The 26,639-nt window shown below is 25.5% G+C and overlaps 1 protein-coding gene across 6 annotated transcripts in view; it reads left to right on the plus strand.

Annotated features, from left to right (window-relative positions):
* LOC112692023 overlaps nucleotides 1-25,626 on the plus strand; it is a 34,511-nt gene extending 8,885 nt beyond the window's left edge. For all 6 annotated transcript variants that reach the window (XM_025566535.1, XM_025566560.1, XM_025566552.1 and 3 more), the window contains 6 exons: nucleotides 9,925-10,068; nucleotides 16,626-17,364; nucleotides 21,439-21,661; nucleotides 21,749-21,914; nucleotides 22,556-22,756; nucleotides 25,369-25,626. In XM_025566535.1, the coding sequence (XP_025422320.1) occupies nucleotides 9,925-10,068; nucleotides 16,626-17,364; nucleotides 21,439-21,661; nucleotides 21,749-21,914; nucleotides 22,556-22,756; nucleotides 25,369-25,526 (1,631 nt within the window). In that variant the 3' untranslated portion in view covers nucleotides 25,527-25,626. The remainder of the gene's footprint in view (nucleotides 1-9,924; nucleotides 10,069-16,625; nucleotides 17,365-21,438; nucleotides 21,662-21,748; nucleotides 21,915-22,555; nucleotides 22,757-25,368) is intronic.
* The last annotated feature ends 1,013 nt before the right edge of the window (nucleotides 25,627-26,639 follow it).

Here is a 26,639-nt window from a genome sequence, read left to right on the forward strand (position 1 = left end):
ATATATATATATATATATATATATATATATATATATATATATATAGGCTGGTTATTGGGTAGAATAAGATCATAATTCAAAATAAAATTCAATTTCAAATACTTAGGTTTCTTTTTTTCTTTGTAGTGATTTTAATGTGATAAGTGGACTGTTACTTATTGTATTGCCTGGGGTTTCTAAATTCCTAAACAACTTGCAAACCACATGTGCGTGTGCGGATTGTTATATATTATGACAAATATATATTATCACAAACCATACTATCATTCGTATTTATATATATATATGTATGCTCACGTCAAGTTTAAATACTGTAGATTTTAGACTATAAAACATAGCTGAAAAAAAATATAATATTTAATAATTTATCTCTATTAAATAAAACTTGATGAACTACAGTATTTCTACACATTTTCATAAATGTATATTTTATTAGAATACGTATTTGGATGATGTGATATATAAACGGAATCTTGAATACAACCATTGTTGCTTGAATCGTATATTAATACTGTAGATACCTAGTTATCCAAGTAACTACACTGAATTTACTTGATTATATTATCAGGTATACGTTATTATAAATATTAAGGTAGTTAATTGTTAATTTGTTTATAGTAATAATTTATTATAACAATTGAACTCTTTCACTTCTTGAGTACGGTAATACAATTTAAAAAGAAATAAATCGCTATTATTAGTTGTATTAGATATATTATTTTAGATAACTATTAAGTATTAGTATATACATATTTACATATATATATATATATATTTGTAAAATTAACATCATTTTTATGGATATGATACTCATTTATATATGAATAAGTAATTAATATATTATGTATTTTTTTAAATTTATTGAAGGTATACCTATAGTACAATTAAAAATTTAGAATTAAATTTTTTTTCTGAGAGGGATGCGTGTAGTGTTTTACCCTGACCTTTATGTTTTTTATCATTATTTGTATGCAAGATTAAATCTAGAATAATAAAATAAAAATAATCTAGAATCAATTACTAAAATTTTTCATAGATAAATAGCCGGAAAGTTTGAACACGTGTAAAATAAGAATACTGTTCAATCATTCAGGGAAAAAAATGTATTCGATAATTGTCTAGAAACCACAAATGATTTTAAAAATTGAGTAATATGTGATTAGTTTTGAACTATGTATTTTTTTAGTTGGTGCATTATTGATATTACCCTCTATCTAACAATTTAGTGTGTATAAAAAAAAATTTGAAAAAAATTAATTTCAAGTTATAATATGATGTATTTATACATATATGTATATTTGTTATCGTTGAAGCTGCAATTATAGAGTTATAAGGTTATCTAATTAAATCATACACTCTAGTCTATAAATTATACGTTAATAATTGGCCTTTAAAGAATCGAGAAATTAATTTTATTCTGATGCATGTGACCTTAATAGTCTATTTCATTGTAAAGCTTACGAGTATTTAAAAAAAATGAATGTTTTTAAATCAATTTCGTTTAAATTGAATATTGTTATTTATATTCATTCTAAAATAGGTATTGACAATTATGCAAAAATGTAATATGTTTATAAAAAAATTATATTTTAAATTACTTGTGATTGTATTGCACAAAATGTATTCTTATTTTGATGTATTATTAAAATACAATAAATATTATAGAAATAAAAAATTAAGAAATTAAAAAATAGATGTATTTTAGAAAATAATGAAATAATGTGATTACTCTTACCTTAATCCGCTATCTTAAAGATTATAGAATATTAACTATGTACAAAACCTTATTTATTAGGTAAAGATATTAAAAGTTTAATGTTATTAATTAATACGTAATGCGCAGACATTCAAGTCTCTGAACTCGTAATTAATATATCATACACATCGTATTGATGTAAAAAATCATAAACCTTAATTGAATAGAATAAAATAAATATATCATTATACGTATTAACTTTGCTGGTATATTACAATATAAATACTTTTCTAGCTCATTAATATACTGAATTAAGTGATAGATATTTATAAAAAGAAAAATACGTTGGAAAATTGTAATTTGAGGATATAATATATTATAAGATTATAAGTTTTTTTGTTTCTAATGTATTTATCATAGACATTCCGAGAAAATTATTAACTGTTTGTAAAATTAAAAGTCAAAGGTATATTATTTGTATTGTAGTGAAAATTATTACTATATATTTATATACTATTATACTTGTATTACTACAATTTCTACATATGAGGTTTGACGATATATACTATTTTTATGCAGTTAACTTTTATTTCTGAAGGAAACAATTAGAAAAATAAATGATGACTTTTAGACATGCATGCATATAAATTTCACGTAATATTATATATATATATAGTCTTATATGGATGACTATGTGTGCCGGATTTGTTACTGCTAATTAATTGTATTAGATATGAATTTTTAGTTTTACTATCACTCATTATATTATAACGCAATTGTTAATCTTAAAAATACGACTAAATGTTGGTATTTTTTAGGCTGGTTACAGAAGTTAAGATTGGTTACTGGACCGATTTTTTTTTTAAATAATAATACTAGGGTAAATTTTTGTAATTTAATAAGATTCTTATCTCGGTTTACTATATGTATTTACAAATATTTGAAATTCTTCTAAAAATAAATTGTTTGTTTTCATTTGAATTATTTTTTATGTTAGAATAATATATTATGTTTTTAACAATAGCAAAATAAAAAATAGGAGTATTATGTTTTACAATACTTAATAATTTAATTTATGGAGACAAATCTAAAAATAGCTGTCATAACTTGAGGAATTCACTGATATTTACATTTTAATATTTATAAAATCTGCAGGTATAACTTTTCAAAACTTGTATCTAACGTACATTTACTTTATCAAAAATCGCATAAAATTCAAGCATTTCGTCACGTATACTGTATGATTTGTGTTTTTGTCTTTTTGTTTAATTTAATTGGTATTAACTAAAAAATCAAGTTTATTCCGCTATTTTGTTTCATTTGGACATGTTTATTTTATATTGTAGTATGTGGGTAAAAATTATTTTGCTATATACTAAATACACTTATTAATACCCAAGGCCAGGATTAACCTAGCTTTAATCTAATCTTAATTGTGTATTATTTTAATTAAATTTCTGTGTACAGTTATTTTAAACTTCAAGTATTATTGATTGTTATAGTTGTACTTTTAAATTAAAAGAAAAGTATTCAATATTTGTATACATAAAAAGATGTCAAAATTATAAATAATTGCAATATCATATTATTATTCAGAATCAGTACCGGATTTAACCATTGTGCCGCTGTAAGCACTAAACAAATTGCCGCCTTTTAATATAAATATTTTTTTAGTCTAAAAAATGTTATTAAAGCATACAATTATAGTTGTTTCCTTTATTAACTACAATTTTAATGATGTAAAATAAAATTATACAGCTGTTATAAAAATGCATACATACATTCATATGAAAAACTTAATTATAAAAATATGATATAAAATATAATGATAAAAAACATGGTAGTAAAAAATGCTTAAATAATTAATTTTTAAATTATATTCAAAATTAAATAGTTATTGCCTTGTACCCATCAGCTTTGATAAAATAAAACATTTTGTAATTAGTTACATTTATTTTAGTTCTAGTTACATATAATAAAAATGTAATATTAAAAATTATTTGCCGCCCTAAGCACTAGCTTATAGTGTTCACTGGGAAATACGGCACTGTTCAGAATTCTATATTTTTTTTTTATTGTTCATGTTTATCTTATATTATAAGAACTATAATATTCATTAAAATAATAACAGGTAAATTATGTATATATAACTTTAAACACAAGTTAAAAATATTATCATGGTTAATCTTCAAACAGTATCCAAATTTGGTAGATTAAATCATTTAGGTTAAGGATAGCCTTGCATTTTAATTTTAAATCTACTATGTATACAATTATTAATTTTGATAAATAATTATTAAATGAAATTGAGATTTAATTTAAATTAAATGATTAGAATTTAAATAAAACTTAAGGGGATACTATGAGCGGTTTACGTTTGGGCAAGTTTTTAAAAATTGCGATGTATTTAGCCATTTATCATAATGGCGCCAAAATAAAAAAGGTATGTTATTTCCGCCAGTCTATTTGTGCCAAATTTACCTGTATTAAAATGTTATATCAACGACTTGATTTAATTCATATATTTTAAAGACGTCCTATATATAATGTTTAATAAAGTTATTTTCATAATTATAAAAACAAAACATTAACATGTAATAAGTGTGTTTAAATAGTTGCATTTAATTACAATAAAGATTAGGATGATTTGTTAAAAAGATATTTATATTTTATTATGATTTATTTACTATGATTATTTTGATAGATTATTGAAAAAAAAAGTCGTTATATTGATTACGATTTAAATAAAATTGTATAATTGTTAATTATTCAAGAAAAAAATATATTATTTTAATATAATTATACCAGGTAAATTGTACGCAAATGGGCTGTACCTTACATTTTTATTTTTTTTTAGCACAAATGAACGATTCCCATATTAATATATTTAATACATTTTACTAACAAAATAATTAAAATATTACATTTTTTGCTAAAAGTATAACTGTAATTTAATAACCTATTTTTTTTCTCATCATAAAAAATAATATAAGAACTTTTCCAAGTTAAGGACAAAACATATTGTGTACAAAAATATTTAAGTATTATATATATATATATATATATATATATAAATATTAGTACGAGTTATATTATTTAAGTTATTTGTTTTTAAGTTAAATTTGTAGACAAAATTTAATCGGAAATTTCTCATGGAAGCAAATTTTAAATTAATAATACTTTCCCAAACAATCTTCTTTTTTTTACACTTATTTATGACGTTAATATCAGTTATTACTAGTGGTAAATATATCATAGTTCTGATAGGGGGGGGGGGGTTGGATTTCAAATTTACAGATATAATGGGTTTCAACTCTCTTTTTATTTTATTGTAAATTTATTTTATAACGTTTATCATATTTTTTATGTTCACATATATTTCCCTGTAATTGAATGACTATTACCATTTTCGTGAACATACAACTTATTATATAGTATACGCCAGTGCCGTCGTAAGCTTTTGCGAAGCCCTAGGCCAATGCAGTTCAATTTCCTTAAACCTAAGTATACTTAATTATTCTAACTTCAAAAATTGTGTGCCCCAAATTTATTTTAAGTGCGAGGCCCTAGAAAATCGTCTAAGTTGCTTGCTCGCTAATGATGGCACTGGTGTACTCTTATTCGATTTAAATTTCAAAATAAACAGTTAAAGAAAAAAAATTAAGATTAAACATTATTGTATTGAACATGTTATAAATATTTTATTTTACCAAAAAGTAGAAGGCAGAATTTAAAAGTACCACTTCTTGGAAACCGAATTATAACCCTTTCTAATTGGTAATTGTGGGTTTAGCCGATCAAACCTCTCTAATTACGCATTTTATTACATTCATATCATACGTACTCGTTATTGTAATTATTTTTGATACATCGTTATTAATCAACTAACCATGATTAAATACATTATTAACTCACCAAATGCATGTTAATCCAATAAATGTATCGTACAGATATCTTCCAACTCTAAATATAGATGATAACTAAGTTTATTGTGTAACGTTTTTTACGCTTAGTTGCACAATAACCATTGTCCTAATAATTACACAAAGCCTCGAGCCCTTCTTTCTTTTGTATTTATTTTTATTCCTATTTATATTTGAATCGCTAATAATTTTATGCTTCATAAAAATAAAAGAAACGGATTTTCAATTGCCTATCGATCGATTATATTTAATTGTAGTGAATACGTTTACACGTTATCATTATACTGCATCGGCAAATATTTAAATTGAAAGTTGAATTCCATTTATATGTTTGTTCATTATTGTTATGTGCAATTAATGAGTACAATTACTCACTTCGATTGCCTTTAAAATAAAAATTTATATTAATACCCGTTGATAATAAGATGTTGAATAAATTACAAACTTAATAGATATTATTATTCATTCTTTTTTTTTTTTTTTTTTTAAAAAATCCATTTATATCAAACCTTACACGGAAAAACAAAACAGTTCAACCCACTCTTAAAATAGTAGATTTAACAGTATTTTATAATTGCTATAGGGATAGTTATAATGTCAGTGATAATAACTATAATGTTCTAGTTAAGTTATTATAGTCATTGTTACAAGAAAATAAAGTAATTTTTACTAAAATTTTATAGTTCACTATATATTTTAATTTAATTGTTCAAACAATATTTATAGTAGTACACACTGGAATTTATAATAGTTAGAACTGGAAGGTTTAGTTCATATCACTGCAGCAGAAATTAAATTTTCTATAATTAACAGTTTATTGAGTTTTAACTCGTAATAACCACTACTATAAAATTAAGTATTCGTAACCAAGTTTTATATTTAATTATTTTATATATTTAGTAGTACCTGCATATATAGTATTTTTTACTATAAATTACAATAATATTTTCATTCAAATTGTACCTATTATAATTGCTATTTTTTTGGCTAGTTTATGCTTTTACTTATAACATTTAAAAGAACGTTGTTAAATATGGTATCCAAATATAATTTCGTTTATTTAAAAAAAATATGATATTATTATATTATATTTTTTTTATTTTCAATTGTGTAACATATTTACTGGTTGTTTGGTTACTAATTAAAATAACAACATACTTAAGATTTTGTATATAGTTATATTCCAAAAACAAATAACAATAGGACATATATACTTTTTTCAAATAAGAATTCACCATGGGCGGCGGACACAAATCTGGTCAAACAAAAACAATATATAATATATATATACAAAAAATTTAATACTAATTAATTACAAGTGGTGGAGTATTTAATTGTTTGAAGTCTTATTTTGGTGTCTTTCTATGTGCGACACGGTACGTTTTCATTCGAAAAATAGTATGGGTTTTTTTACAATAAATAATATAAAAAAATATAGATTTAAAATAATTAGGACAGCTTTGTAATAAGCTTTATAATTAATAAACTAAAGGAGTATGTAGTAAGTCGATAAATATTTAAATAATTTGAACAAAACTCGAAAAAAACTGTATACATTAATAATCTACTGCATATTTAGTATATAGTGTAAAAAACTTACCGTTTTGACTTGAATCCTTAGAAACTTAGAGACCCGTCATGCGTCGAACTTTCTTGTAGAAGTGTTGCAAAATATGATTAATAAACGAATGACAAAAGGGTAATGGTGACACCACCATGCATTAACTCATAATACGTTTTGTAAGAAACAAAATTCTTAAGAATTTTCATTTGATGTCATGCGTGTTGCTTCTTGCCTTATTTTACCTTTGTGTTAGCGACTCGCGCGTGTTCAGTTTTTGCCGAATTACATTTCGACAGTTACGACTTATTATATTTTATAATGATTTGATATACTGCTATAGTATCAATTATCTGAGCTATTAATATAGTTGATTAAAACATATAAAAAAAAAAAAAACTTTAAAATATAGTAATATTCACTACTGAAACCAACTAATTTTATATAGTCTTAATAACTATATTGTTTTAGTCATTCCACCTATAAAATAATGATTCCTACTACATTTTCCATGACTATAAAATTGTAGTAATTTTTTTTTCCGTGTACTTACTATATAATATAATAGGTACATCGTACCTATATGTTATAGAATTAAAAACCAACATGTTTAGTTTTAATTAATACAATAAAATTACATATATTCTTCACACTAAGAAATAAGGTTATTATAAATATATCTTAATCTTTAATTATTTTTGTTAAAGTAAAAAAAATTCTCAAATTTGTATTCAATTGAAGATTGGACCCAATAAATCAATTATAATTAAAACTTAATTTAAACAAAATTACTATATTTTCATTTTTATAATTTATGTTGTGATATTATATTTTACCAACCTTTTTTTTTTTTGAATATAAAACAATCTTTACAAACAAGGACATTTAGTAATTAAGATGAAGTAACAAAACATTACATTAAGAACAACTTTTAGGAAGTTACCCTTTGGTGACATCTTCGAACTTTTGTTGGATTTACGATCACTTAAGTAAATCGCGATTCCAATTACGTTTGAGCCTGCATGGAAGATTGCCTCGAATATACGTAAAATCCATGTTTTTAATGAGGGGATTAATACTGGAGCTGAATTTGGAGTGAAATCGGAGGTAGTGGATTTTAGCGTAATCTGTGACAATATTTAATTTGAGGTCATCGTGGAGTTAAAGGTTTGTCATGTACCATGGAGGACCAGTTATAGTGCGTAGGGCAATATTCTGAAAATACTGGATGGGGCAGATGCTTGAGGGCTTGGCCATCTCCCAAATCTGGATTCCATAAAACCAGACATGTCTGATCATTGGCCTATATAAAATCATTTTGGTTTTTAGATTTACTTTAGACTTAAAGAGGAGTCGAAAGAGATGGAATCTGCTGTTTGTTGAAAAGTTCCTTTTATTTTGGAGATGGGGTTTCCAAGTGAGGCGTTTGTCTAAAATTATTCCTAGATATTTTGTCTCATTCGAGATAAATATGCTTTTATTTTTAAGTTTAATGGTTTGGCAAATACCGGGGCGTAGAGCGAAAGTGACTTGGGAGGTTGCTCTCATTAATACTTATTATCAAGTTATTAGACTAGTTATCTATGAGATTTGAATATTCTTGAAGGTGTTTTATTTTACCAACTTGTTTAGCATTATAGAAACGTAAAATCTCTTAAGATTTTATTATTCTTTTAGTCACAAACATTTAACAAGTTTGTATTTCATAACAGTAAATATATAGTAAAACAAGAATGATAATTCAAAATATTATTTGTCATTTTACTACAAAATTAATGATGCGTGTTGAGTCACAAAGGTATGATTATAAATTATTAATTATAAGATAACTCTACTATATATATATAGTTGTAAAATCTTTATAATTTATCTAAAGAATGCGTATCTTTATAATGGTATACTCCTGAGACGGCGCTTATATTTTCGTGTTTAGTTCGGTTAGGTTAGAAGGTGTTTCATAATATATTATCTAATTTCTAATCATGTATTTATACTCGTATATAGTATATTATTCACGTGTAATATATTTAATAGTTATATTTAAATAGACATTTTTTAACTCATTGAACGTATACATTAAATACGTGATTGGTCAAATCCTTTTTTTTTTGTCTTTTTTAGAATAATTTTTAATAACAATAATAATGATATAAATAATATATTATTGAAATAATTTTAACCATTTTTATTTTAATTGGAATATTCGTTATATTGTACTGCTGCATTAGAACAAAGATATTAAAATTCCGTTAAACTTCCATCTCGATCATCAGTACTAAAAACTAGTTAATTTTACAAATAAAAAAAGTATTCAATCTTTCAAAAAAAAAAAAAATTCCAATTTTAGTTATTTAAGTATTTTTATTATATACCAAAAATACCTAATAATTTTTGTAATTAAAACTATTCATGTAAAATTTAAAGTTGTTGGTACTCTTTTTTATACTTTCGTGGTCCATTTTACCTACTTATTGTTTTATTTTTCATCTTTGATTCTTGATTGCATTGAAAAAACATGTCAATCATAAAACATCTTTCCAATGGTTTTACTACATCAGCTATCAGGGTATCATCGTTATTTAAAAGTATTAATATTTATATTAGTGATTGATAAATATTGGTCCTTATATTTAATAATAATTCGTATTATAATATTATTATGACATTATTTTTATGGGTCTTTTAGTAGGCCTTATGCACCATTGTTTTGTTTCACTGATTCATAATTTGATTTATTTTTACAGGACCCGTTGCCAGTGTTTTTGTGAATAAATATGGTTGTCGTTCGGTGACCATCGCAGGAGCCATATTCGCAGGCTTTTGTTTGGTTGCCAGTATGTTTGCCAATTCTGTAATAACTTTGTACATAACCATCGGATTCGGAACAGGTATGGAAATTATTTTATTTTGAAAAGTTAGAACACAAATCAACGGGTTAATAAAATTACAAGGTTCATTTTTACGCTGTCATTATAAATAAAAAAATAAAAATACTTACTCATTATTAGTTATAATTGTATACATATTATAACGGAGTCTTAATCGTAATTAATTTAATCATTTTGATCAAAAAATATAAGATAGAATAATATATTAATTGTATTGCATATAGTCGAACATTGACCGTGATATTTACCGTTAAGAATATAATATATTCGATATTATCGTTTTTATATTTATATTCACTACGGTATGTAGTTTATATTCACTACGGTAGAATTTGGTGTGGTAAGATACAATGTTCATAAGCAATTATGTTCCATAAATTAGTTTATTAATCCATGATGTCGGTAATAGAATTCAAAAGAAACTAAACAAAAGTTTTTAGCAACGAACAATTATGTATACATACGAAAAAAAGACAGTTATACATACCATATAATGTTATTGTCAGGTTATTAATTAATTATTATAACCTTGGATGATAAATAGGTATTCGCATTAATAATCTATATTAAATTTATAAGACTAGTCACTTAGAGCATATTTTCTTAGATCGAGCGATAGTAAAAATAATGAAGAATCGTATTATTTATATGTATATATGAAGGTAATGTATATTATAATAATTAATGATATATTATATTTTGTGTGGACAAAAAAATCCATATATAGTTATATTAAAAGAGATATAGTGATTAACGTAAAATGATAATACATTGTTAATTACATATCTTAAAATATATTCTTTATAAAACGAATTATTTTAATATTTCTATTTTTTTTTTCTTTTTATATTTTTCTCATTCGATTTTACAATCTTTCACGAGATATATAGATTATTGTTTATGGTGTTTTAAAAATATCCCAATTGTCTTTAATAAATTGGTGAATGAGGCGACTTCTCTTAGCTATACTGTTATCAATTAAAAATTATTTGGAATTATTGGAATTATATATACTTTTAAATCTCACTTTATTCAGAAATCAATTAATATTAGAATGTTATTAAAAGTAGTGGTCATATATGCAATTGAAGTACTTCAATAATATTTTTGTAATTTGAAATAAATTGAATATTATAAAACTTTATTTAGCTAATGGTTAATGATATTAGTTATTATCTAAATAAAGTTAACAACTATAAGCAATTTAAATACTTCGAAATAAACTCGTTTAAAAACATAACAATGAAAATTAAACAAAATCTAAATATTTAGTTCAATAATTGAAACAACAATTATTGTGAAGATTGAACGTGAGATAGACCTAAGCAACCAAACAAAATTAAGGAATATACATTGGTAAACCTTAAGTATCTATTTTGAGGTTTTATTAAACAATTTTTCTTCTAAAATCGCCCTATGTAAAATACATATTTAACACTATAGTTAAAATCACTTACACATGATTGCATTTGTATTAATTTTTCGTAGTATAAAACTCATATTGAGAATTTGGTCAAATCTAAACAAAAAATAAACATCTTGAACGTTTAAAATATAAATCAAAATATAATTAATTTTTTTTATTTTACCACTAAATGTTATGATAATCGGTTAATATTAAAAAATTTGAATTACTTACGATCATGATGTTCGGAAACACAATAAAATACTATGTTAACATGAATGTGTCACGGTTTGTTTTTTTTTTTTTTTTACTATTTTAAAATTACAGGAATAGTTTGAAAGCAGTTCATACATTAGAATTTATTAAAGATCTTAATAGGAAATTTTTTGACTAATAATATGTTGAAACCAACACATTAGACTTTCTAAAACAAAAGATATAAATACGTTGGGTAATATTGAGATAAATATCGGGGGAAGGGCGAACAACTCGTAAATCCCTCCTGGTTATACAACTGAATATGAGTGTAATATTTTAGAATGTTTGATTTGTTAAGTGCTATTATCTGTACTGTATGTAGCTTTATGTGTAATATCTTATCTTTTTTTGTTAATTTCACATTAAACATTGATAAAAATATATTTTTATGCAATCAAAATTCCGCGATCGGTTTTATTCTCAGAATTTAAGGTTTCCCATTAGAAAACATTTTATTCTAACATAGTAGTATATGAAGATTGTTTACATGAGTTTTCTTTGTAAATAAATTATTTATTAAATGGTATTTATCAAATTTTGATATACAGATTTTTTGTTTTTCATAAACTTGTAAAATAATATACATATTTAATGATATCTAAATATATCTAAATAAATATAATATATATATATATTATATTTACTGCTTATATTTTATCAAATACAAATTTATGACACTAAGTTATTAAGCTTATAGTTTTTTTTTTATTGAAATATATAACTTTCAAACCTGTTTTATTATTAATTTGATTTCTTTAAGACACATAAAAGATATCACTATTTCATGTTTTAACACACTTCTTAAATATAAACAATGTTTATAATTAATAATAAATATTGATGTTAAAAATTGATATTTATCTGATGACTGATTCCATGTACCGCTTTATTTTCAAAAAAACATTCTTTGGGAGTTCAATAATTCCTGTAACGAATAATTAATTATTTTACTACTTTCTATGGGAACTTTTTTTTTAACACCATAAATTAAGTCCACAGCTATTTTTAAGTAACCAAAAAAAAAAAATGTTCAAATTAATTAATAGTAATTTCTAATAATTATTTATGACGATTAAATATTGTTCATAAGTGTTTATCTTCTGTAAATTATTCTAGAATTAAAAAAAGTTTTTATTTTAAAGCTTTTTCAATTGGTAACTTAGCTTCTTTTATTCGTATAAAATAAAATCATTTTTTTTATATTGTAGAATCTTGTTATGAACATTTAAGCTTCTAAGTATATATAATAAAAAGTAAATATCATATAAATATAATAAAAGTCATATTTTCTCTTGTTCTTAAAATATAATTTTTAATTATATTTACATTATATAATTATTAAATTATACGTATTGTTTTTTTTAAATGGCCTTTAAAATGTATAGTTATTATATGTATAACCAAATTTTATACTTTTTATATGTATGAAATCGTTTGAATAACTCTTGGAATATTTAAACGTTTGGTACCATTAAATAAATAAATAGAAATATAGAAATATTTATTTATATTTAAATGTATTTTGTATGCATTTAAACTACCTAGTTTAATTTACTACAGTGTATTCTTGTTTTTACTTTTTTTTATTATTGTTTGAAGGCTTCATCTTGTATGCAACACATCAATTTGTGTACTATATTTGTTATTTTTGTTACCTATTGTTCGAAACTAGATTATTATTTAATATTTTAAATATTTCCAATTTCTAAAGATATGTTTACGAACATTTTTGAATTTATATATAAATATAGAAGTAAATAAACTGTATTAAAAATGTATAGGAGTCAAAGATGTTGGTATTTATGTCAAACATTAGAGTTTTCTATTATTTTTTTATTTAATTATAATAAGATTTTATGTTAAATTTGTATGCATTGATAAAATCTTAAACTGCGCTTATGCAATTCTTTTTTTTTTTATACGGTAAAATTTATATTTTTTTAGTTTTTATTTTCTATATAATTTTGGTATTTAATTTTGTTTTTTTATTTTTTATCTTAATATTTTATCCTTCTTTTATTAAAATTGGTATTTTCGGAATTGTCATTTATTTTCATACTTGTGTACTTTTTGTTTTTTATAAACCTTTTGCTGCCCTTTCTTATTTACCACGAACGTGATTAATTTCACTTTTTGGTTTTTTACACTCTGTCCCCATCAAATATACTTGGTATATATTTCCAGTAAACATGTCAGATATTTAATATATATTGCAATGCACTATGTATTTAATAATATGTATATACTGTGTGCCATTTATTTTATAGTTGTAGTTTCAATAACTGACATGTTTATTAAAATGTTCAGAAGTAATAAAAATTCATTAGGAAATAATATTTTATTATTTATTGCTGTTATATCGAAAACAATTATATTCTTAGTTTTAAATTTCACACTATGGGTTGTCTCAAAATATTGCCTTCTTTATTGAAATTGAAATCGTGTTGTATTGTATAATTTATGTATTATACTGCTCTGACATAAATTTTATATTCGTAGTATCGAGTTTATATTTCTCACAAAAATATAAATGTAAAATAAATAATGGTATGTAGTTGATATTATGTTATGTAATTTATAAATTACTTTTAAGCTTATAATTTAAAAACTTAAACTAGTAATATTTGACTATCGTCAAATTCTATAGTGTTTTGTATAGTTTAATATGATTTCATAATTATCAATGGCATCGATATAGTGTGTATGTCATATATGTAAGGTCGATATTATATCAGTTCGACATCGGTCGGTCGACATAACAAACCAATTAACAAAAGGTCGGTAAACATCAAACGTTAATATTAATTGGCCGACTGATGACAATCTAGTGTATACCAATTTTAAATATATATATATGCACGAGTATATGTATAAATAAATGCAGACAATTACCATTCTATACCAATACACTTCATATTAATCTATGCAACTTTCGCTTTATTTCTGTACTCTTCGTTAAATGCTTAACATATGATGATAAATAAATGTTAACTTGTATTTTATACTTACAATATACTATTGTATGATTTTTTTTTTTTATAATAGATAATCTCAATGACCACGATGTAATATTACTCCATCAATGTTACTAGTACTTTTTTTTGTTACTTATCTCTGCAGCTGTTCTTGTGATGGATTGATTTTTTTTTTTTATCTATAATATTAAATTATTCGGTTTCCATATCACTTTACACTTGTTTTACATTTTAATTTTATACAAAATATTAATTTTTCAAAATTAACATATTGTTAATTGAATGTTCTGTGTACATTTCTATTATAAGTTGCTTTTACATTTTAATACAAAAAAACAGCTATCGATCTCAAATAGATTCTTTTTTTCAGTTAAATAATAAACGTTTCACTTTTATCTTAATATAGAATATGTATATATACCTATTATTCTAAATTTAAACGCCACTAAAATTATTCCATGTCTATATTTAAAAACCATTATTTTTTCATTTGGACATAAACCTTAAATTAATTTTGTTAAAAGCTAGTTAGTTTGTCTTAAATTTGACTGTTTGCTTATGATATTTAACTCCTTCTATAAAGTATTGAAAAATTTGCTGTTTCAAATTATTTTACAAATAGATGATTTTCGGTCTTTGTAAATAAAAAATATTTAAATCATCTAAACCAGTGGTTCTCAATCTTTTTTATATGTCGACATCCTAATTTAGATCTATAAAAATGGCGACACACTGGAAATAATTAATGGAATTTTATTTAAAAAAATTAAAACTTAAAAAAAAATTTAAATTTACTTAATTACAATTTTAAAAGTTCAAAGAAAGTATTATGAAAAACAGTATAAGTTAATAAACATCCAGGCTTGCATAGGTCTTTGATTCGTGGGTAAATGGTTGACAAAGTTTCGCGTAATTTACTCTTAATATTATTTTTGCTTTTTGTTATTTCCAATATTGAATATGCTGATTCAGACATGTATAAGGTTAAAAAGAAAATGAAATTTTCAATTCTTATTATTCTTGTGTATTCGATTTACAGATAAATCCGAAATGAATCACTTTGAGATATACAAAATTTGGATTTTAACGTTATGATTGATGATATTTCTAATAAATAAGAATCAATAAAAATATCATTATAATTTTTTTTTATATACTGGTTTTATTATTTCATCATAATTCCGTTATAATATAGGTACGTTTATACTTTGAAAGCTTACAGTTTCAATTAATAATATTTTAGCGATACACTCCACAGTAATACGTGACACACCGGTTGAAAACCATGAATTTAAACGAATAAAATCAGAAACAATTATATACTAATGCATTGATATTTCCGTGAATTTGTTACTTGATTATTTTGACTAAAAATTGTAAATATTTACGCAACATAATTATTGAATAATGTAATTGGCAACGTGGTGTGTGTTACGTATGAAAAACGAAGAAATACAATAAATTTCCATAGTTCATCAAGCAAATACATGTTATATATATGTATGTATGCGATTCTTTAATTTTGCAAAATATAGTAACAGGTCGACGCGTCGATCAATGTTAATTTCAATATTTCTGTGAAATATAGTTTGAAAGTTATGTTTTTTGTTCTATACTTGTATATTTTAATCATACCTTTGATCAGAAATTGAAGAACTAAACGAGATACATAAAAAAGTTCTAGATTTAAAGCAATTTACTTGGGGGAAAAAACGTTTTCATCAACCTTTGAGATCCTACATAAAATTTAACAATCCTATTTATACATTGAAATTTGGCCAATTTAATGTTTTTTTAATGGTGAACATTATCATAATATGACATTGGCCCTCGCACCAATCCGCAGATATATAACATATATGTGTGTAGCAGAATAACGTTACAAAAAAATGATTATAAGTCGCTTGTGTGTCATGCAGGTTTGGGTTTCGGCATGATCTACCTGCCGGCCATCGTGAGCGTCACGTGCTACTTCGAGAAATATCGATCGTTGGCCACCGGCATCGCGGTCTGCGGCTCCGGGCTGGGCACGTTCATCTTCTCGCCGCTCGTCGACCACCTGATCACCAACCACGGGTGGCGGGTGACCGTGGGAGTGATCGCCGGTCTAGTGTTCATGTGCACGCTGTTCGGCATGCTGTTCCGGCCGCTGGGCACGGAGGAGCAACAGGTGTGCGGCGGCGGCGACAACACGTCCACCATCATACTGAACATCGTCGAGCCGCCGGCCACGGAACGGCAACCGCTTAACGACGACGGTGGCGACGTGACACCAGCGGGCACCGGCACCGTCCGGTCGTGCGAGCATTTGCCCAACTCGGACGACGAAGCGGACGACGAGTGGAAACGGCAGCGGCGGCGCGACAAGCAGGCCTCGTCGCCGTCGCCGCGCAACCATCTGCTGCCCGGCAACGCGGACGCCGCCAACGCGTTCGGCAACGAGCTGGACAAGCAGTCGCGGTTCACCATCAGTCAACCCGAACTGGTGGCCGCGTCGTCCGACAACACCAACCGCCAGCTCAACAACCACCAGCGGAACCAGGTGTGCTACGCCAGCCAGAACCTGAAGCCGTCGGTGCCCAACGGCAGCGGCATCATGTACCAGAAGGACATATTCTACAGCGGCAGCCTGGTCAACGTGAACATGAACCGCAGAAGGTTAGCTATAATATAAGCGCACCGTTACATCCGTTGTCCGGCCGCCCGGTGTGCCGTTCGGTTCGCGTTTCCCGTTACGTATTATCGTAGTATCGCCTCCTGGGTATCAGCGAAACGCCGCCCTTGGGCACCGTCGTAAACGGTGTATACTCGCACAATGTGTGCGCCCCAGGCGTAATGCGATTTGTGAACACGCGCGTGGGTAAGCAATTAGTAGGTTGTGTTACGTAGCGTTCACGCGTACGATTCGTACCGGTTCGATCGATTTCAAGACGACCGAATTCGACGTGTGTCCAACGAATCGGGACGGTTTATCTAACACGGCGGTGCGCAATCTTTCACGACCCTCAAACTAATTCGTTTCGATAAGGCAAATCCTCCTCGCCCCCTTCTTATCAACACTATGTAAGTGTATTATACATATTTAAGGTTTACAAAAATCGTATTCATATGAATTAATTCGTCAATTTTTGGCAATTTTAATATTTTTTCATTTAATTAATCCAAAACGTGAAAAAAATTATTAAAAAATAATGTACATAACGTATAACTTATCCATTAGATAGGCAACCCCTCTCCTAATAAAATTTGGCAACCCACTTAAGGGTCACGATCCCTAGGTTGCGCACCACTAATCTAACCTATACGTTCTATACTTGTGAAAACTTATGCCAATTTTACTCTGTTCTTAATGCCCCATGTGCTTTTGGATTGTGGTGCAATATACAGTCGGTGTCGAATCTAGGAAATTAGGGACTAATGAAAATACAGCGCCTTTACGTAGGTTGAAATACGGGGTGTGTTTATGACTTATTTTATTTTTCATACAGTTAAGCGCTCTAATACCAACTGCATCTGAGACAAACATATTCACTTGCCTCTCCCCATAGATTCGACGCTGTACGTCGTACATTATAATAATTATATAGTATATTACTGTGCACATTTTAAATATACATAATATTATAGTATATGCATGTTTGTGTAATGTGTATGATTATTGTGTGTGAAAGTGTATTAAAATAATGTGAATCAAAAATCCATTTATTCTTCGATAACATGCTAACAGTTTAAAAGTAAATATTACAATGGATCATTGTAAATCTTTACATAGGGTATACATTTATTGGTTATTGGTAGAATTGTAAGTTACAAAAAACACATTTTAACTGTCACTAAATATTTTATTTGTATAAAACAATGAGTAGGTATAAACATATTTTTTAAACGTAATTATATATTCATTAAACTACCACTTTATTACAGTCTAAACCAGCACTGTATCATTATCTACTACGTAAGCGTCGTATGTTCTTAATCTAAACTTCTTATAATCATTTGTGATTAGAGACCAAAACGCCTTTTGTTTCTATTAAAAAAAGTTATAGTGCGTGACATTGCAAATATAAAATAAAACCAAGAGTGATTAATCTATCTGTCCTACATTACTATTACATAATTTTATCATGTACCCGAACTGATCATTGGCCATATTTGTATTTATATATATTTATTTACCTGTAGGTACCGCTTCTTCTCTTTAATAACAACATACTTGACATACTTTCAATGGTATTCGTGAATAATATATTGCTAATGTGTAAAACAACCAAAGTGTAAATAATATTGCCTTTGAGTCTTGGGAATTTTTATCAATATTCTTTCACTAATATTTTCATTTTACATAATTATATAATTTTGCATACCAAAGTCTTATTTTATATTATACCGCAGCTTATAACATTTGTATGTTTCTTCTTTATATTCATTACAACCCAATACTTCGTATATATTTAGAGTGCGTATTGTATGATAGATTAGTACGAGAAGAGATCAATGTTTTCTTTATTAAACATACATACGATGTAGTAAATATACACAGTCTTCTAGACGTTTACTACATAACTTGCAGTCTTCTTATTTTTGAATATTTTGTCGAAAAATTTAAATGATTAATATTTTTATTAATTCTTCGAAAAGATGAAAATGAGCCCTACTGAACAAGTTTGTGTAGGGAGCCAATAATATAAATATTTTAATAAAAAAATTTAAAAATGTTATTTAAATTTATCTTGACATTTTTAATTGAGTATTGTAAAAATCAATCAAATTTTAAATAATTTTAAATTTATTATACGGGACTTTTTTTACCTATATCTTTTTCTTATTATTTAATTTAATTTAAATTAATTTTTCAAATGTATTTTTTTATGTAATAAAATATGAAAAACGCATATTTAAATGCATATTTTTATACTTTAAAATGCGTATGTATAATTATTTATTTTAACGATTTAAAAGTTAGTCTTGATATACTGTTAATCTAAATACCTTGTAAAATAATAAGTATCTACGCCATTGGTTATTCGTGGTTTATTTACTAAAAATATGTACTTTGTTCCATCAATGCATTTAAAGTACCCCGTAAAAAAAATTCTTTAATAATGAATTCGAATAACTTATGTATCCTTCACTACTTTTTTGAGATTTATTTTATGAGAAATATTGGGTATTAAATATTAAATAAGCTATTTATAGATTTATCTTAGATAATTAATATTCTGTAGCCGATTTAAAATGTTCCTTATATTCTATTATGCTTTTGTATATAATGTATTAGTTTTTTTCTTCAAAACGAAATTTTTTTTTTACTTGATTGATTAGCACTAATATGCATATAATTATTAATAAGATTTGACTAATCATTTCTGAATTGTTACATGCACTTCCTCATTTCAATCATAATTTCTTACTATCTCAAATGTGATATGCTGATTGATTATCTTTTAATTTATATTAAAATATTTGTAAGACTTTAAACTTTTAAATGTTTTTATAGATAATTTGAATGCAACTAATATTAGTAGCGAAATTTCTATTCATTTTTTTTCTTTACTTTCAAAGTAAAGAAACAAAGACGTTTTTAAATGCAATTCGGCTTCATTCGAGTTATTTGTAACTATTTGTACATTGTATCCGATTAGCTAAATTCTTAGTTATCTCGAGTTATATTTTGTTATTGATATAAACAATCAAGAAAGAAAAATATGTCCTAAAATAAGTATTTGAATAACAATAAAATATATTCTGAAGTGTTTGAAAACATAATATTTCGTGCTTTATCCTCCGTGAGTTGTAACATTGTTGTTAACCAGTTAATGTTTTGTTGTAGTAATAACTTAAAAAATTTAATTTTACTTGGCTCTGATTACGTTACATTACGAACTCTTTTAATAATCATACTTTACGTATTAAAACATTGTATGTATAAATAAATATGCGATTACAGTTTCTCGACATATTCATAAAATATAAACATACCCTAACTAACATCGCGAAAAAACGTAAAAATAATGAATAATATATCTTCGTATAATTAAACTGCTTTAAGTAATAATCATTTATAATAAATTATCAATATTAATAGGTGCTATCTGTATATTATATTAGGTACTTCATTTTATATATATATATTTAACTGTGGTAAAATATAAAAAAAACTTTAAGGATGTTTAACATATATATATAATTTACGTTACATATAAATATTCATTACAGTTTGCAGTTTTAATTTTAGATCTAACTGATCTATTACCAAATATAAAAAATAGAAATAAAATCTATTTACTCTAATCTGTTTTTTCTTCAAATATTTGATATTAAAGAGAACAATTGTAATAAGTCATGTATAATGAATAAATGTTTTTTAATAAACATTTATAAAATGTCTAAGGTTTTGTTATGATATTAATTAAAAAAAAAGTTTATAGAGATTGGTAGCATATAATTATTAGTTTAAAATAAATTTTACTGAATATTATAAGTACGTGAGTAGAAACGATGATTTCTGACACACCTGAAATAGGAAAAAAAATAATAATTTGCTAGGTATGTAAATAATGTGTATATTTATTATCATAACTGAAATGTAATATTACCTAATCAGTTTATAAAACGTATGCACTGTTAGTATCTACAATGGGATAATGTGATATTACAATAAAAAACGTTTTTCGTTTTAAGTTTGTTATAAATAAATATATTTTAGGAGCATATATGTATTTTTTTTTCCAGAACTATATCTCAAATGACTAACAACAGTGTGCTTACCACCGAAATGAACAACACTAAAGAAAATGATAAGTTTTCAGATAATATTTGCTGCTCCGCCGACGCGAAGAACACGATAAAGCACTTGTTGGATTTCGCGTTACTCAAAGATCCCGTGTTTATACTATATACAGTTTCCAATTTTTTGACAAGCATAGGTTTTAACATACCGTACTTATACTTAGTAGTGAGTAACGTTGTACAATACACTATTTGTTATTGTTGTTACGGTTTTCTCAAAATATTATTTATTTATTTATTTATTATGTTTCAGCCTCAAGCGACTATGATGGGAATACCGACAAAGCACTCGAGTTACTTACTGGCCTTACTTGGCATCGCAAACACGTTGGGAAGAATTGTACTAGGATTCATATCTGACAAACCATGGATCAACAGGTTATTGGTATACAACATGTGTTTGACAATTTGCGGTGTATGTGAGTATTATTTTTTTTAATCCTCAAAAGTGTCATCATTAGAGTCATACACACATGTAGACCAATACCGGCTCTAAAACTGAATAAATTGTAAAATAAATACTTTTCTATTACATAAAATTTATTATACATTATTTAATATATTACATTATATTACATTTATGTAATTTAATTTCACGATTTTTATCATATCTCTTGATTTAGACTGCGTAAATTTTCTACATTGTCTAGTTACGTTCGTATAATTAAAACGATAAATAAACGAACCTATTAATGTACTTTCAATTTTTTAGAGAAAAATTTACATTTTTAAGCACCTATTTGTATATTTTTTTAGAAAATATATTGTGAAATCTACAGGTATAGAAAAGTGACAGTATAAATATTTGAAACGGAGTTGTTAACATTTGTGTAAAAAATTGTAGAAAAAAAACTCGTTTAATCAAACAAGTTTTTTTTTTATAATTTTAATACGAATTTCAGTTCGATTACTATACATAAAAATATTTTTTTATGGTTTAATGTTCGTTGTCCACTCTGCTAGGCTTATGCATAATCGGAAGATATACTCAAATACACATGATGTATCAATATTTATATGTTACTATAACTCAATATTAAATGTTTCTTTTTACATGCAGCCACATTATTAAGCACCTTCTGTACCGGCATACTCACGTTATCTATATATACAATCGTTTTTGGTGCCACAATTGGAGCGTACGTCGGTTTGACATCAGTGATCTTGGTGGACTTGTTGGGGCTTGACAAATTGACAAATGCTTTTGGAATCTTATTACTGTTTCAAGGCATCGCTTCACTTGTAGGACCACCCATTGCTGGTAATATATTTTTTATTTAACTCGTACCATACTATATATATACTTGTCAAGTGTTTGACCCCCTAAAATGTTTAATTAATTTTCAAAATACGTTAGTTGATTATAAGAACTCATGTAAAACCATTAAAAAAATTAATAACGGTTCAGCTATATTTTGCAACATACTACTTAATATTTAATAGTAATAAGTAGAGCCCGGATTTAAATGGACTTAAAACCATACAGATATGTTCTATAAATTAGCCAAAAATGTCCTTAAAAAATGCATTTTACCACAAGAATAACCTTAAAAATGACATCATTTTTTTTATTTTGGGCATTATTTAACACACTATTTAATACATTCAAATCACAAATACACGTAATACGAGCAACGTCTGCGAGGTAATACGAACTAGCTGATTATTTATTATTTGATCGAATACTGGTGACGTTCCATAGTCAATAATAAATTAAGATAAGATAAAAAGTAAATCGAAAAATAAAGATTGAAAATGTTTATGGAAAAACCTGATTAACCTACTTAAGTATCAAGAAAATAATTTGTCTTTTGATTTTATTTTGAATAGGCAAAATTTGTTTAGTATATCGAATTTAATAAGCATTAAAAACCAAGAAAATGGCCCAATAATACTAAAAATGCTCTAAAAATGAAAAACATCGAAATATGCAAAAAACTTTAAAATAAAATTTGTAGTTTTGAAACCTTCGTTACATGTTAATTGCATTATGTTCTTAGAGAGCATTGTGTATGATCAACCAAAAAAATATGCTCTTTACATTGAAATCCGGGCCCTAGTAATAAGTAAATATAGTATTGATTATTATCAGAGTAAAATTATGAACTTTTTCATTATTTTAATTTAAAAACCAGTTATTTTTAATATTTGCAATAAATTATTAGTCTTGCTACGCAAGATACTTGTTAAAAAAAAAAAAAAAAACATTTTACTGGTACAATAAATTAAATTAAAATTTTTCTATACAATTACCGTATATCAAGTACAACTATAAACGTTATTAATATTAATTCCTTAAGTAAAAAACTAATATCACTCATACTTAAAGTAGCATACGTAACACATTCTTCTTTCATTTATATATATTAATATTTTATGAATAATATTTTATTTTAATAATATATTTTTATTATTATTATTATTATTATTATTATCATTACCATGCATGTACCAATAATAAAAGTATTCAAATTTAAAGACATATTTATGATATCGGGTTGTTAAAATCAAATCTACAATATCAGAATTGTTAAAGAATAAAAGCTTTAAACTGTAGTTTCAAGTTTTGTTTTCGGTTAAATTTTAGAGTAAGTACAACAAATAATAAGATTGATTTGATAATAATGGGCCGTTTTTTAGTCAGCACAGATTAATTTTTCTTTGTACCCGTTACCTAAAATAAATGCAATGTATTCCAAAAATCGCGTATAGTCTTATCTAAAAATGGGAAATTAAGTATTTATTCTTAAAAGTACTATAATTTTCTTTTTTAATTTTATAGGAGTCTATAAGTAATTTTTTGAAAACATTCAAAATTTAAAAAAAAAAACAGTACAAAAATTACCAAGATTTGATAAATAGGATTAAATTATTTAATCATTCGTCGTATGTAATACTATTGTATAATAATTATTATACATTCATAACATTTCTTCTTATGACCCATACAATATTCCATCCATGGTCTACTTATTATATCCTTTACGTGTCTAGAACTTATTATCTACCCGAGGTGGAACAAGTGACGAATGACATATGAGTAAGTCGTTAAGTCGATAAGTTGTCCTAGTAATTTACTGATTATTATTTTGTAGGTATTCTAATGAATGGAGTTAATTTTTATTACTTTAAAGATCACGAATAAAAATTAAAATTAAAAATAGGATTGGTAATGTGATTCAAGTAAAAACATACCAATAATTGTATTAATACATTAAAAGGTACATTCCGAATAATATATTTTAAGAAAATAAATTGTTTGTTCAGATGACCAAGGTCTAAAATTTGAATTTATTTTAAAAGATCTGTTGATATATTTAAAATTTGATCCCTATTTTTAAGTTCAATTATTTTATAAAAATTAACGGTATAATTCATCCAATTTATAAAAATTGTAATATTAGTACCAATGTTGTACCAAAAATACTCTCCAATTTTTTTGCAACTATCCATATATGTATAATTCTTAAAATATATTCATGACGGAGCAAATATAATTTTTTTACTCGTACGGTCATACGTGTACAAAAATTCCTATTCGTTTCTGTGATATGTAAACGGTCATTGTCACGTCATGACTCTCTACTTATGTTCACTATAGTTGATATCAATTATATTTTCTCCTAATCGACCTATTGTAAATAGTATTATGAAGTATTTAAAAGATTGCTATACTTATAAAAAATATAAACAAAAATTAAGACATCGAGTATTAGTTATTGTTGAATATATTTTAATATTTTTTTTTTTTTTTTGAGGATAATATATATGCAATGGTATATGCAATCAAATTAAATCAAAATCTGCCTTATTGTACCATTCAAAATTATTGTATTATTATTATTAATGTGCGATTTGGTTTTTTGTTTACAGGATGGCTGTTTGACGTACTGAATTCTTACAACCCTGCCTTTTACTTATCGGGTATAAGCATCACCTTTAGTGGTTTAATGTTGTTCGTAATACCGTGCGTCCAAAGGCATTGTGAACGACTTGAGCACGAAAAAATGACTGTAATAGTTAACAATTAAGACACTTACATACACACACACACACACACAATGTACTCCTATACGAATTGTTACGTAACGTTATATGGGAAAATATTTTTAAAATAATTATTGACATGAATCAAATCTATTACGTCCACCGCCCTTAGGACTTATTTTTCACGCAGGAGGTATTTTTTTATTTTCATCATTGTTTTCCCCACAGGGGGATTCTATCCTGTTGGATTTTTGCTCAATATACTTAATTATAGTTTTGATCGTGAGATACTTTTTACCTTAATTGTTGTCGAGCAGGGAATGCATCACAAGTTATTGAATTTTTTTTTGTTTTGTTTTTTCCCTACTATATTAAATATCTATCGAATTAATTATTACATGTTATAGTTAGAGAATGTTTCTTTGTTGAATGTTCAAATGCATACAATTATAATTATATTATTATTTTTTAATCATTTAATACGATAATTCAGATGATTCATTATGATTAATAGAAATCTGATAATCAAAAAATTAATAATGAACGTTATAAATTAAATACAAATATTTATTTTTATAGTTTCGAAATCGACTTAATATTATCTAATGTAACATAAATAATCAATTACTTTTTAATTCAATTGACTCGATTATTAGTCTAATATCTCACTATATACGTATAAATGTATTATATATTTTTTTTAAGAAATACGTCAAGCTATACAGCTATATTTGTTATTTTATTACATATAAACGACCCATTATGACTTGTAACATCTATCAGTGTTATTATTAGTTAATACAATATTACCCGGTAAACCTTTTTTGTGTCGTATAAAATATTTATATTTATGTGCTGGTCAAATAACGTTTTGATTCTTAGACGATTGTTGGTCACACATATCTGTATAAAAATAAAAAATAAAATTATGAGTTAAATCTGAAGGAAAAATATAACGAAAAAACATCAGGTCTTTTCGAATGGATTCAGAGTGACGAGATTTCTTTCTTTCATATTACGTATTATAAAATGTACACACACACACACATACACAAACATACACGTATATTTTGTTTATTAAAGTAAATTTTCTTAAATTTGTCAGATGGTAGACGCGGGTAAGAAAGCGTTCCTTAATACGGACTATCGGTTCTAAA

Source organism: Sipha flava, unplaced genomic scaffold, assembly GCF_003268045.1.
Source record: "Sipha flava isolate LNK unplaced genomic scaffold, YSA_version1 116_pilon_pilon, whole genome shotgun sequence".
NCBI classification, from domain to species: Eukaryota; Metazoa; Arthropoda; class Insecta; order Hemiptera; family Aphididae; genus Sipha; species Sipha flava.